General features: G+C 40.2%; 1 protein-coding gene across 1 annotated transcript in view; it reads right to left on the reverse strand.

The window, feature by feature from the left end:
• KCNIP4 (potassium voltage-gated channel interacting protein 4) overlaps positions 1-13,129 on the reverse strand; it is a 383,077-nt gene that overhangs the window by 282,146 nt on the left and 87,802 nt on the right. The window contains exon 4 of the mRNA XM_049630384.1: positions 5,280-5,297. Coding sequence (XP_049486341.1) covers positions 5,280-5,297 — 18 coding nt within the window. The remainder of the gene's footprint in view (positions 1-5,279; positions 5,298-13,129) is intronic.

Consider the following 13,129-nt stretch of genomic DNA (forward strand, 5'->3'; position numbering starts at 1 on the left):
TATTGTAGCAGATGTCACAATTTCATTCTTTTTTTTTTTTTTTTTTTTGGCTGAATGGTGTTTCTTTGTGTGCATACAGTACAGTTTGCTTATCCATTCATGTGTTGAAGAACACTTTGTTTTTTCTCCTTTAGGGCTATCCTGAAGGGTATTATTATGAACACTGATGTATAAGTATCTGTTTGAATTCTTGTGTTCAATTCTTTTGGGTACACACCTAGGAATGGGATTACTAGACCACAGGATAATTCCCTGTTCAACTTTCTGAGGAACCACCAAAGGATTTTCCACCCAACTCTCCTTTTAGTGTGCTTTCAGTCTCCACCTGGCTTGTTCTTTAAAATGCCTTGTCTCGGGGCGCCTGGGTGGCTCAGTCGGTTAAGCGGCCGACTTCGGCTCAGGTCATGATCTCGCGGTCCGTGGGTTCGAGCCCCGCGTCGGGCTCTGTGCTGCCGGCTCAGAGCCTGGAGCCTGTTTCCGATTCTGTGTCTCCCTCTCTCTGCCCCTCCCCCGTTCATGCTCTGTCTCTCTCTGTCTCAAAAATAAATAAATGTTAAAAAAAATTTAAAAAAAATAAAATGCCTTGTCTTTTTCTGTGTTGCCTTCTCACTTTTGTTTTCTTTCCCCTCTCCTGCTCTCTCCATTCCTAAATAATAGTTAGCTAAGCACCCAGTGGATTCATTGTATTCATTGAACAGACTCACATGGAGCTGTTTTCACTTAAAGGAAGATAAATGTGAGAATTCTTCACTTAAAATGAAAATGAATTTTTTTGCAGTTGGCTGACTTTTGTTTTGTTAATGGAGATGACTCTAAACTATTTGACAGGTAGTTTTTCTTCAAAAAAATTTTTTTTAACGCTTATTTATTTTTGAGAGAGACAGAGCACAACGGAAGAGGGGCACAGAGAGAGGGAGACACAGAATCCGAAGCAGGCTCCAGGCTCTGAGCCGTCGGCACAGACAGGGACTTGAACTCACAAACCGTGAGATCATGACCTGAGCCAAAGTCGGATGTTTAACCAACTAAGCCACCCAGGTCCTGCCCTAACAGGTAACTTTTTCTTATGTTCTCAAATGGTGTGTGCACTATGCTGGAGGTTAGTAAATCCTTTCTCTACAAGCCAGAGAGAAAATAGGCTTTACAGACAATACGGTCTCGGCTGAAACTACTGAGCCCTGTCACTGTTTCACGAAAGTAGATACTGATAGGATGGAAATGAATGGGCATAGCTGTGTTCCAGTAAATCTTTACCAAAACAGGTGAGCTAGATTTGGCTTTTGGGCTGTGGTTGTGGACACCCGGCATTTGGGTAACAGAAACTCAGTTTTTATTCTCAAATTTTTGCCAAATAATTAAGATCAGACAAAAAGCAGTTTTTATTTTTTAATTTTTTTAATGTTTATTTTTGAGAGAGACAGAGACAGAGTGCAAATGGGGGAGGGGCAGAGAGAGAGGGAGACACAGAATCCGAAGCAGGCTCCAGGCTCTGAGCCGTCGGCACAGAGCCCGACGTAGGGCTAGAACTCATGAACCGTGTGAGATCACGACCTGAGCTGAAGTCGGACACTCAACTGACTGAGCCACTCAGGCGCCCCATAAAAAGCAGTTTTTAAACATACATTCACTTATGTATTCATTTATTTTATATATATTTTTTTTTAACGTTTATTTATTTTTGAGACAGAGAGAAACAGAGCATGAACGGGGGAGGGTCAGAGAGAGGGAGACACAGAGTCCGAAACAGGCTCCCGACGCAGGGCTCAAACCCACGGACCGCGAGATCATGACCTGAGCCGAAGTTGGCTGCTTAACCGACTGAGCCACCCAGGCGCCCCACTTATGTATTCATTTAGTCAACAAGTACTTAGAGGTATCAGGCTCTGTATTTCATTTTTCCTTATGAGGATACAGGGGAAACCAAGAGAGACAAAGTTCTTGCCCTGATGGAGCTTCCATTTTAGAGACAAGAGACAGGGAATGGAAATGCAGCATATATAAATTAAAATAATTATCAGTGCAGGAATATAAACAAGGGTAACAGAAAAGTGGCTGTCGGGGGCTACTTGAGTTAGCAGTGGCCAGGGAAGGGCTCTCTGAGGAAAGAAGCTTTGCGTCAAGACCTGAAGATTTACAGAACCGTATGGTTTTTTTGGGGAAGAGGAAAGCACATGTTGAAGGCCCTGAGACAAAGTGAATATTCAGTAAGGCAAGTGAGATTCCAGGAGAGTGAGCTAGAGAGGAGTTGATGTAATCATAGAAGACATCCAAGTTAAACAATGCCTTGCAGATCATGACATTTAACCCTACCGGGGCCAGGCAGGCACTTGTGGCTGATGGCAATACAGACAAGTTACACTATGGCTCCTGCTTTGTGCAGTGTTACCCTCACAGGCAAAGACAGCAGCCATTCCAAGCTGAGGCTATGAACAGAACTGGCTTCACAGAGCAGGCGATCCCTGCAGTGCCATGGGTCCCCTACCCCCACCTCCTCACGCCTCCTTACCAACCCCCCATCTCAGATGGCCTCCAGGCTTGATCTCCCGCTTCTCCTGCTCTGATGTCACCATTTAAAAATTCTTTTTAGTTTGTCAGCATGGGCCCTGCTTTTTCATCTTTCACTGGGCATGAACGTTATTTCACTGGTCCTGTCTATGATGGGACCTAACGAGAGGCTACAGAAGCCCAACACAAGTGTCTACACAGATTCTCTGGAAGGCAGAAGAGGACGTAAGGGAAGATTTCCCATACAAGCAATGGATCATCTGTTAAGTGGCATAGGAGGACTGGGGATGGGAGACATCCAAGCAGAGGAACAAGGAAAGAGACACAGGGGGGAGATAGCAAATGAGAGCAGGTCCGAAGGTTTACAATCCCAGTGGAAATTTTTTTGTAAGTATTTTCACTCTGATTGCTTGTTGCAAAAGAATTAACAAGGGAGACTCATACATGATCATAGACCAGGCTGCCTCACAAAATGGCTACAATTACCCTGTTGGTGTTGTGTAAGCTATCGTTTTTTCTAGGATCAATTAGTTAATTGCTTGTTGCTTTAATTACTCACACTTCTTTTAAAGCTATCTTTATGTGTCACAACTGAGCCAAGGATTTTAAAGTACAGATAGCAGAGAAATGCTTTAAATGTCAATGTAAAATAAGCTATGATGATTGGCAGGGTGTTTAAGCAGGGTCCTGCTCCTGCTTAGGAAAGTGTTTTATCAGCCACCTGACTCCAAATAGTCAAAAATATGGAGAAATATCATATTTTCCTCTGCCTGGGTAACTTCTGGGTCTGCAAATCCCTGTCTAGCAATCATACAGTATTGATCACAAACTGCAATTTTAAAATGTATTTTAAAACTACTTAAGGGAATGGCAAAAATCATTACATGTTTTCGAACATCTTACTTGACAATTACTAAAGCAAATCAAACTGCTGAGTCTTTCAGTGCATAAAATGTGGGGGGTTATGTGCTGCGGTCTGAGTGACAATGCCTGAGACATCTAAAGCAGAACAATTGATGAGAATGGAACAATGGAATTTCATAAACATACATTCACAGATTTTAGTTTATCAAGTGTTTTCTTTAATTTATTTAAATATTTATTTATTTGAGAGAGAGAGACAGACAGACAGACAGAGACAGAGACAGAGTGCGAGCAGGGGAGGGGCAGAGAGAGAGAAAGGGAGACACAGAATCTGAAGCAGGCTCCAGGCTCTGAGCCGTCAGCACAAAGCCCAGTGTGGGGCTTGAACTCATGAGCTGTGAGATCATGACCTGAGCCGAAGTCGGATGCTCAACGGACTGAGCCACCCAGGTGCCCCCCATCAAATGTTTTTTTTTAAATGAATTCTTTACTTAAAAACTTTCTCCCTAATGCTACCTGTTTTATATTCATAAGAATTTCATTTAGGCACCAACGAGCAATTACAGCTTTCTCCGTAATGATTATCCAGAATGTGAAATGAAAAAAGTTTGCCCATGTCTCCTTCTGGCATTTCTGTTTATAACCTGTCCACCTTATTAATCACGGCATGAAAATGTGGTTTATTGACCAATCCCATAGTATAATGTAGGTCGCTGATAAATGTTCAAGGAATAAATGGGTGAAAGAGTGAATGAATGAGTAAAGGAATAAGCCTATATCTCAACTCAGCCACAGTAATAAATAATCTTGGATTCTATGGTCTCAGTTATAATCTATGATGCTTCAGAACTATGAATTATTTTCTCAAAATTTTAATTCGTCCATAGATCTGACCATCCCTTGTGGCCATGTTCCTGAGACAGAGTAATTGGAATGTAAGTGGAAATGTTATATGGCTTTTCCAGACCTCCCCACACTACACCCCCCGCCATGCTTTTTCTCTTGTCCTTCGGCAGCTGTATTGTCAATGCACAAAATAACATGGAAGGTCAAGTGTCCAAGGAGGCGTATCCAATCACTGCCAGCCAGCGTTCCCCAAAGACTGTGTGACAGACACACTGCCACCTGCTGCAATTCTGCACTATGGAGGCCAGGAATGAAGAGCCGTGGTGTTAAGGAAGTAATGTTTCGGGGCTTGTTGTTGTTGTTGCTAGGGCAGACATTTTCTCTTTAACGTATTTCCCCTGTCCACACCAAGCTCCCTCTCTCCTAACGGTTTTGCTCCTACTGTTCTGATAGTGCCCTGCTAATTCCTACCTAACCTTTAGATCTCAGCACAAGTATTACTTCTAAAGGGGAAAGTTCCCTTCCTGATTAGTGACATCTCTCCTATATTCTCCTTAGCATCATTTGACTTTTCTTCTTCGCACTCCCCCAGGGATTGCCACAATGTCTCCTTCCACAAGGTCGTCGATGACCTCAAAGTGGCTCAGGACCTGTGGGCATCTACCAGGAGGCCAGGGCAGAAGTGCAGGTAAGTCCACATGAAACACCCTATTGGACACCCAGAGATAACTGAGAGTTGATGTGATACAGGTGCGGCTACGTTCAAATATTAATATGGGCACACATAGAGATACAGCAAATCTGGCTCTAGACCACTGCAATAAAGTGAATATCTCAATAAAGCAAATGGAATGATTTTTTTGGTTTTCCAGTGCACATAAAAGTTAATGGTTATGCAACACTGTAGGCTATGAAGTGTGTGTTAGCATTATATGTAAAAAGTGTGCATAACTGAATTTAAAAATAGCTTATTGATTAAAAATGCTAACCATCATCCGACTTTTCAGCACATTGTAATCTTTTTGCCGGTGGAGGGTCTTGCCTCAGTGTGGATGACTACTGACGGATCGGGGCGGTGGTTGCTGAAGGTTGGGGTGGCTGTGGCAATTTCTAAAAATAAGAAAATAGTGAAGTCTGCCACACCAATGGACTCTTTTCCATCGACGACTTCTCTATAGCATGGGATACTGTTTGATAGCATTTTACCCCCAGTAGAACTTCCTTCAAAATTAGAGTCAATCCTCTCCAACCCTGCTGCTTCTTGACCAAATAAGTTTACTGAATCCTTTTTGTCATTTCAAGAATCTTTGCAGCATGTTCACCAGGAGGACATTCTGTCCCAGGACACCACTTTCTTTGCTCATCTGTAAGAAACAATGTCTCATTCATTTCAGTTTTACCATGGGATCACAGCATTTCAATCACATCTTCAGACTCCACTTCTCATTCTCTTCCTTCTGCTAGTTCCAGCCCATCTGCATTGAAATCTTCCATTGAAGACTTCTTCAACTGAAGTCTTGAGTCCCTCAAAATCATCTATGAGAGTTGGAGTCAACTCCTTTCACACTCTTGTTAATGTTGATATCTGGGCCTCTTCTCATAAATCAAGAATGCACTTACTGACATGAGAATAGTGAACATTTTCCAGCAGGTTTTCAATTTACTTTACCTGATCCATCAGAGGAATCACTCTCTATGGCAGCTACAGACTTCCAAAATATATTTCCTAAATAATAAGACTTGAAAGTTGAAATTACTCCTTGATTCATGGGCTGCAAAATGGGTGTTGTGTTAGCAGGCATTCAAATAAGATTAATCACATACGTCTCCATCAGAACTGCTGGGGTGACCAGGTGCACTGTCAATGAGCAGTAATATTTTGAAAGGAACCTTTATTTTCTGAGCAGTCGAGGTCTCAACAGTGGGCTTAAAATATTCAGTAAACCATGTTGTAAACAGATGTGCTGTCATCTAGGCTTTGTTGTTCCAATTATAAAGCACAGGCAGAATAGATTTAGCGTGATTCTTAAGGGCCCTAGAAGTTTTGGAATGGTAAATGAGCATTGGCTTTAACTGTAAGTCACCAAGTGCATTAGCCCCTACAAAGAGAGTCAGCCTGCCTTTTGAAGACTGGAAGCCAGGCATTGATTTTTCTCTAGCTGTGAAAGTCCTAGATGACATCTGTTTCCAGTAGAAGGCTATTTCAGCAACATTGAAAATCTGTTGTTTAGCGTAGCGGCCCTCATGAATTGTCTGAGCTAGATCTTCTAGATAACTGGTCGCAGCTTCTACATTAGCCCTTGCTGTTTCACCCTTGCACTTTGATGCTATAGAAATGGCTGATTTCCCCAAACCTCATGAACCAACCTCTGCTAGCTTCAAATTTTTCTTCTGCAGCTGCCTCACCTCTCTCCGCCTTCATGGATTGAAGAGAGTTAAGGCCTTGCCCCAGATTAGCTTTTGGCTTAAGGGAATTGTTATGGCTGGTCTGACGTAACGAGACCACTAAAACTTCCTCCATATCAGCAATAAGGCCCTTTCACTTTCGTATCATTTGCGTGTTCACTGGAGAGTAAATTTCGTTCAAGAAGTTTTCCTTTGCATTCACAGCTTGGCTAACTGTTTGGTGCAAGAGACCTAGCTTTCAGCCTGAGCTCTCAATGTGCCTTCCTCACTAAGCTTAATTGTTTCTTAATTATTTATTTGAATTACAATGAGACATGCACCTCTTCATTTCACTTGAACATTTAGAGGTCATTGTAAGGTTATTATTTGGCCTAATTTTAACATTATTATGTCTCAGGAATAGAGAGGCCCCAAGAGGGGGAGGAGGGGACAGCTGGCTGGTGGAGCAGTCAGAACACACACATTTATGATGAAGTTTGCTGTCATATGAATGCAGTTTGTGGCATCCCACACAATTACAACAGCAACATCAAAGGTCACTGATCACAGATCACCATAAAGAACATAATAATAATTAAAAAGTTTTGGGGCGCCTGGGTGGCTCAGTCGGTTGAGTGACCGACTTCGGCTCAGGTCATGATTTCACAGTTTGTGAGTTCGAGCCCCATGTCGGGGTCTGTGCTGACAACTCAGAGCCTGGAGCCTGCTTCGGATTCTGTGTCTCCCTCTCTCTCTGCCCCTCCCCCACTCATGCTCTCTCTCTGTCTCAGAAATAATAAATAAACATTAAAAAAATAATGAAAAAGTTTGAAAAATCTGTGAGAATTACCAAAATGTGACGCAGAGACATGAAGCAAGCAAATGCTGTTAGAAAAATACAACTGAGAGATTTGTTTATTACGGGGTGGCCACAAGCCTTCAATTTGTAAAAAAAAAAAAAAAAAAAAAAAAAAAAAAAAAAAAAAAAAAAAAAAAGCAGTATCTGTGAAACACAATAAAGCAAAGAAAAATAAAACAAGGTATGCCAGTACAAATAAAGTCTTATTTATATCAGCAGCCTTGTAAGCTTTTGGAAACTTGCTGTTACAAATGTTAGAGAATGACTTACTGACAATATAGCCATCCATTCAAAAGTTATGAAGATTTTTATAAAAGGTCTTAAGACCCACATTCATTTGTAAACCCATGCAGCTCAGAGTGAGCTCACTTTAATTTTAAGGGAGTGCTTGCTTTATGCCACTAGATTTTCAAGAGGCCCTTATAGTTGCTGTGTAGTTGGAAAGGAGGCATTGATGTAAATGGGAACATTAGTTGTCATTGAAGAAACGGAAGAAAAAAACCAATAATGGCTATTTTAGTTTAGTTTAGTTGAGCTTTGTCATGTGTCACTCCTCAATGTTGACAGTTATTTGTCATCTACAAGACAACTGTCTTCACTCGGATTCCAGCTGAGAACAGCCGGGTTGCGATGCCTTACTGAGAATTTTGTGCGCAATGCAATATCACCTTATATCTGTGAGAATGGCTACTATCAAAAAGACAAGGAATGACGATTGTAAGTGAGGACGTGAAGAAAAGGGACCACTTGTGCTCTATTGATGGGACTGTAAATTGGTGCAACCACTGTGGAAAACAGTATGGAGAGTCCTCAAAAAATTAAAAAAAAAATGCCATATCATCCAGTAATTGCACCACTCGGTATTTACCCAAAGAAAACAAAAACACAAATTTGAAAAGATATATGCACTCCTATGTTTACTGCAGCGTCGTTTACAATAGTCAACCCATGGAAGCAACTTAAGTGTCCCCTGATAGGTGAATGGATAAAAACAATGTGGTGGGTATACACAGGCACACACATACATACCTACACTGTAATATTACTCAGCCATAAACAAGAATGAGATTTTGCCATTTGCAACAACATGGATGGACCTAAAGGTTATTACAATCAAAACAAATGAAAAACAGAAACAGAATCATCAATACAAAGAACAAAGTGGTGTTTGCCAGAGAGCAGAGTGTTGGGGTGATAGGCAAAATAGGCAAAGGTGATTAAGAGGTACAAACTTCCAATGATAAAATAAATAAGTTACAGGGATGAAAAACACAGCATAGGGAATATAGTCAATAATATCATAGTAACATTGTATGGGGACAGATGGTAACTACACTTATCGTGGCGAGCAGAGCATAGTGTATGGAATTGTTGAATCACTATGTTGTACACCCAAAACTAATATAACATCACATGTCAACTACCAGTCAATAAAATAGAAAAAAATCAAAAAACTCTTGCACAGCAAAGGAAACAATCAACAAAATGAAAAGGTAACCTCTAGAATGGGAGAAAATACTTTCAAATCACAGATCTGATAAGGGGTTAATATCCAAAACATGCAAAGAATCCATACAACTCAATAACCAAAATAGGCAGAGGAAGTGATAAGACATTTTTCTAAAGAGCACATACAAATGCCAATGAAAAGGTGTGTGCCATCACTAATCATCTGGGAAATGCAAATCAAAATCCCAATGAGGTATCACCTCACACCTGTTAGAATGGCTACCACCAAAAAGACAAGAGATAACAAGTGTTGGCAAGGGTGTCCAGAAAAAGGAACCCCTGGTATACTTTTGGAATGCAAATTCGTGTAACCAGTATGGAAAAGAGTATGGAGGTCCTTCAAAAAATAAAAAAGGATGTACATCGATGCAGTCACAGTATGGCAGTTATTTAAAAAAAAAAATAGAAGTGCCACATGATCCAGCAATCACACATTTTGGGTATATATCCAAAGGGAATGAAAACAGGATATTGAAGAAAAATCTGCACCCTTAAGTTCACTACAGCATTATTCACAATATCCAAGACATGGAAACAATCTAAGTGTTCCTCAATGGATGAATGGAAAAAGAAGATGTGGTATATACATACAATGGAATATTATTCAGCCACGATAAACAAGTAAATTCTGCCATGTGCAACATGGATAGAACTTGAGAGCACTATGCTAAGTTAAATAACCCAGAAGAAAAAGACAAATACTGCATGATGTTACTTAATATGTGAAATCTAAAACAACAACAAAAAACAAAAACAAAAACAAAACAAAACCAACCTCGAATTTACAGAGAGTAGAAAATTGTTGCCAAATCCTGGGTAGGGGAGAAATAGGAAGGGGAGGTTAGTAAAAGGGTACAAACTTTCAGCCATAAGATGAATAAGATCTAAAGATCTTATGTAAAACATGGTGGCTAGAGATGATAACACTGTATGGTATAATTGAAATTTGCTAAGAGTAGAACATAAATGTTTTCACACACACACACACACACACACACACACACAAAGATAAATATGTGAGGTGGTGGATGTGTTAATTAGATGGGCAGAATCCTTTCACAGCATATGTGTATATCAAATCACCATGATATACACTTTAAATAAAAGAAATCAGTATAAGAAAAAAAAAAAAACTTTAAAATGTTGCGACCTTTTTCTGTCCAGGGAGATTCTCACTCTCCAGTGTGCTAAACCCTGGGGCTAATCTTATGGACCCTGCCTCTGAAAGCCTGGTGACACCCAGCTGGCTGGATCTCACTTTGTAAGAAGAAAACAAAATCCTGTAAGGAAACAAAGTCCATGTCCAGCTACTTGGGCATCCCCAAGCCTCCCAGCCTCCTTTGGCTTCCAATGTGTTTTCATGGTCTCATCTTGTTCTCATAGGTCCAATACTTCACCCCGGAGGCATGAATCTCCCAAAGGGTTTTGGTGTATTTAATGATTAAAGTAATATAAATACAGCGTCAAACATTTTCAATCAGTGAAGCCGAAGTCATCACTGGCACTCATGCTATTCTAGCTTATTATCTCTGTACAATTTCAGTGTTTCTCTTCTGGCACGGAGAGCACTGAATGTTTCATTTTAATAGAACACATGTTTTCTATTCATAACTCTCACGTAGATTTCTCTTAAGGCATTCTATCTAATCTCCGTTTTAGTGTGTTTTCCCATAATAAGTTTTTATCCTGTTGCCTTTCGGTAGAGTACTAGCACGTCTTAGCCATCCAGCTCAATGGGACATAACCTCTTTAACCCAGAACTACGCTTTCCCAGCAGAACCAGGAATTTTCACCATTCATTTTACACCATGTAGATGCCTGATCTTAGCAACCTTCCTTGATTTTCAGACTATCTTCTGAGTATCTCTGTGTAGGGCTGGCATCACGGGTGTGCCCTAGAGCCTTGTGCTTAAGAGGTTCCCACGCTCGGCTTAACGTTCTGCTACTGCCGTCATAAAATTCTTAATATTTTAAAAATAGTTTTGAAATTTTATTTTAGAGAGAGCGAGAGCACACGTAAGCAGGGGGGGCGGATTCCAAACAGCCCCAACATAGGGCTCAATCCCATGACCCCAGGATAATGACCTGAGCCAAAATCAAGGGTCAGATTCTCAACCTAATGAGCCACACAGGCGCCCCTAAAATTTTTAATATTTAAACAAGGGAGCAGCAGTTTCATTTTGCACTGGCCCTATCTCTATGCAAATATATACCACAACACAAAGACATAGGTTCACATGTTACACAATGCTCATTATTCAGGAAAAACAGGTATAATCTTGTCTCTTTATACAATTTAATACTGAGGTGGAAAATATGTAAGGTACACAAATCCTAAGTGTATCTCTTGGTAAGTTTTCTCATACATATACACGCACGTGAACACACACACATAACCACCACCCACCTCAAGATACTGAACTTTTTTAACTCTTCATGTGCCCCTCATACTTCTTCCTAGTCAATATCTGCCTGTACAGGAGCCACCACTATTCTGACATATCACCAAAGTATTCATTTTGCTTGTTTTTGAACTTCATATTGATGGAATCATACACAATGTAGTTTACTGTGCTTGGTTTTGTTTTCTTTCATCGTTATATATGTGCAATTCACCATGATCTGGTGAATTTTGTTTGTTTGTTTTTTATTGTTTTGTTTGTTTGTTTTTTATTGCTGTGTTGTGCTCCATTATATGAATATATCCATGGTACTATTGTGGGTATCTGGGTTGTTTCTAATACCTGGCTATTATGAATAAGGGTGTTATGAATATCCTTTCACGTGTCTTTTGATGGATGTATGCACTTTTCTTTTGGATGGACACCTGAAGGGGAATTGTTGGTTCACAGTGTATACTTATGTTTGCTTTAGTAGAAACCAGTATTGACTTTTAAAAAAAAATTAACATTTATTTATTATTGAGAGACAGAGAGAGACAGAGCATGAGCATGGGAGGGGCAGAGAGAGGGGGAGACACAGAATCTGAAGCAGGCTCCAGGCTGTCAGCACAGAGCCTGATGCGGGGCTTGAACTCACAAACTGTGAGATCATGACCTGAGCCAAAGTCAGACGCTTAACTGACTGAGCCACCCAGGCACCCCAAGTATTGGCTTTTGCATGCCCAAAGTGAAAACATTTTATAGTGCTCTATCCATGCCTTCATCATTTAAAACTTATTTTTTAAGTTTATTTATTTATTTTGAGAGAAAGAGAGAGAGCTAGAGAGTGTGTTAGTGGGGGAAGGACAGAGAGAGAGAATCCCAAGCAGGCTCTGCACTGACAGCATGTATCCATATGTGGGGCTCGAACTCACCAACTGTAAGATCATGACCTGAGCTGAGAACAAGAGTTGGTCATTTAACTAAATAAACCACCCAGGAACCCCTTAAAAATTATTTTGATTCCAGTGCAATATGTTGCATTCCGTCACATATTTAGATCTTCTAAAACCTTTGAGATAGATAACCCTCTGAGATAGAAAATTCTCTCAATCCTCAGATTTTTTTTTCCATGTTGAGATTTACAACCAGACCAATGACATCGAATCTAGATCTGATACTAATTTAGTTTGATTGATATGCAAATTATATGACTTTATTGTACTTACATATTAAAGAGGAGTCATGCAAGAAAGCCATAGAAAGGTCTGGGAGAGCATGAATTCAAATGCGTGACACATACTAGATGCTTAATAAATATTCCAAAAATATAAATTGAACTATGACTATCTCACCCATTAGAAACAAAAACCTATATAAGCAATCTATATTTTCCTGAACATTTTCCTTTAGGTTACTTATTCACAGTTCTAAAAATATCTGAACTTTGGATTTGATGATCCCAGGAACACAAATATGCTTGAGTCTCACTAATTAGGAAAGAAAACCTCAATATGTTGCTTCAAACCTTAGAGTAAGGAATCAATTTCAACCACTTCATTTAATACATCAAGATATTCTGGCGAAATTTTTTAATTTTTATTTTTTCATTATTATTTTTTAATGTTTATTCATTTTTAAGAGAGTGTGAATATGAGTGGGGGAGGGGCAGAGAGAAGGAGACAAGATCTGAAGCCAGCTCTGCGCTGACAGCAGCGAGCAGGGCTCGAACTCATGAATTGTGAGATCATGACCTGAGCTGAAGTCGGACATTCAATCA

Source organism: Panthera uncia, chromosome B1, assembly GCF_023721935.1.
Source record: "Panthera uncia isolate 11264 chromosome B1, Puncia_PCG_1.0, whole genome shotgun sequence".
NCBI classification, from domain to species: domain Eukaryota; kingdom Metazoa; phylum Chordata; class Mammalia; order Carnivora; family Felidae; genus Panthera; species Panthera uncia.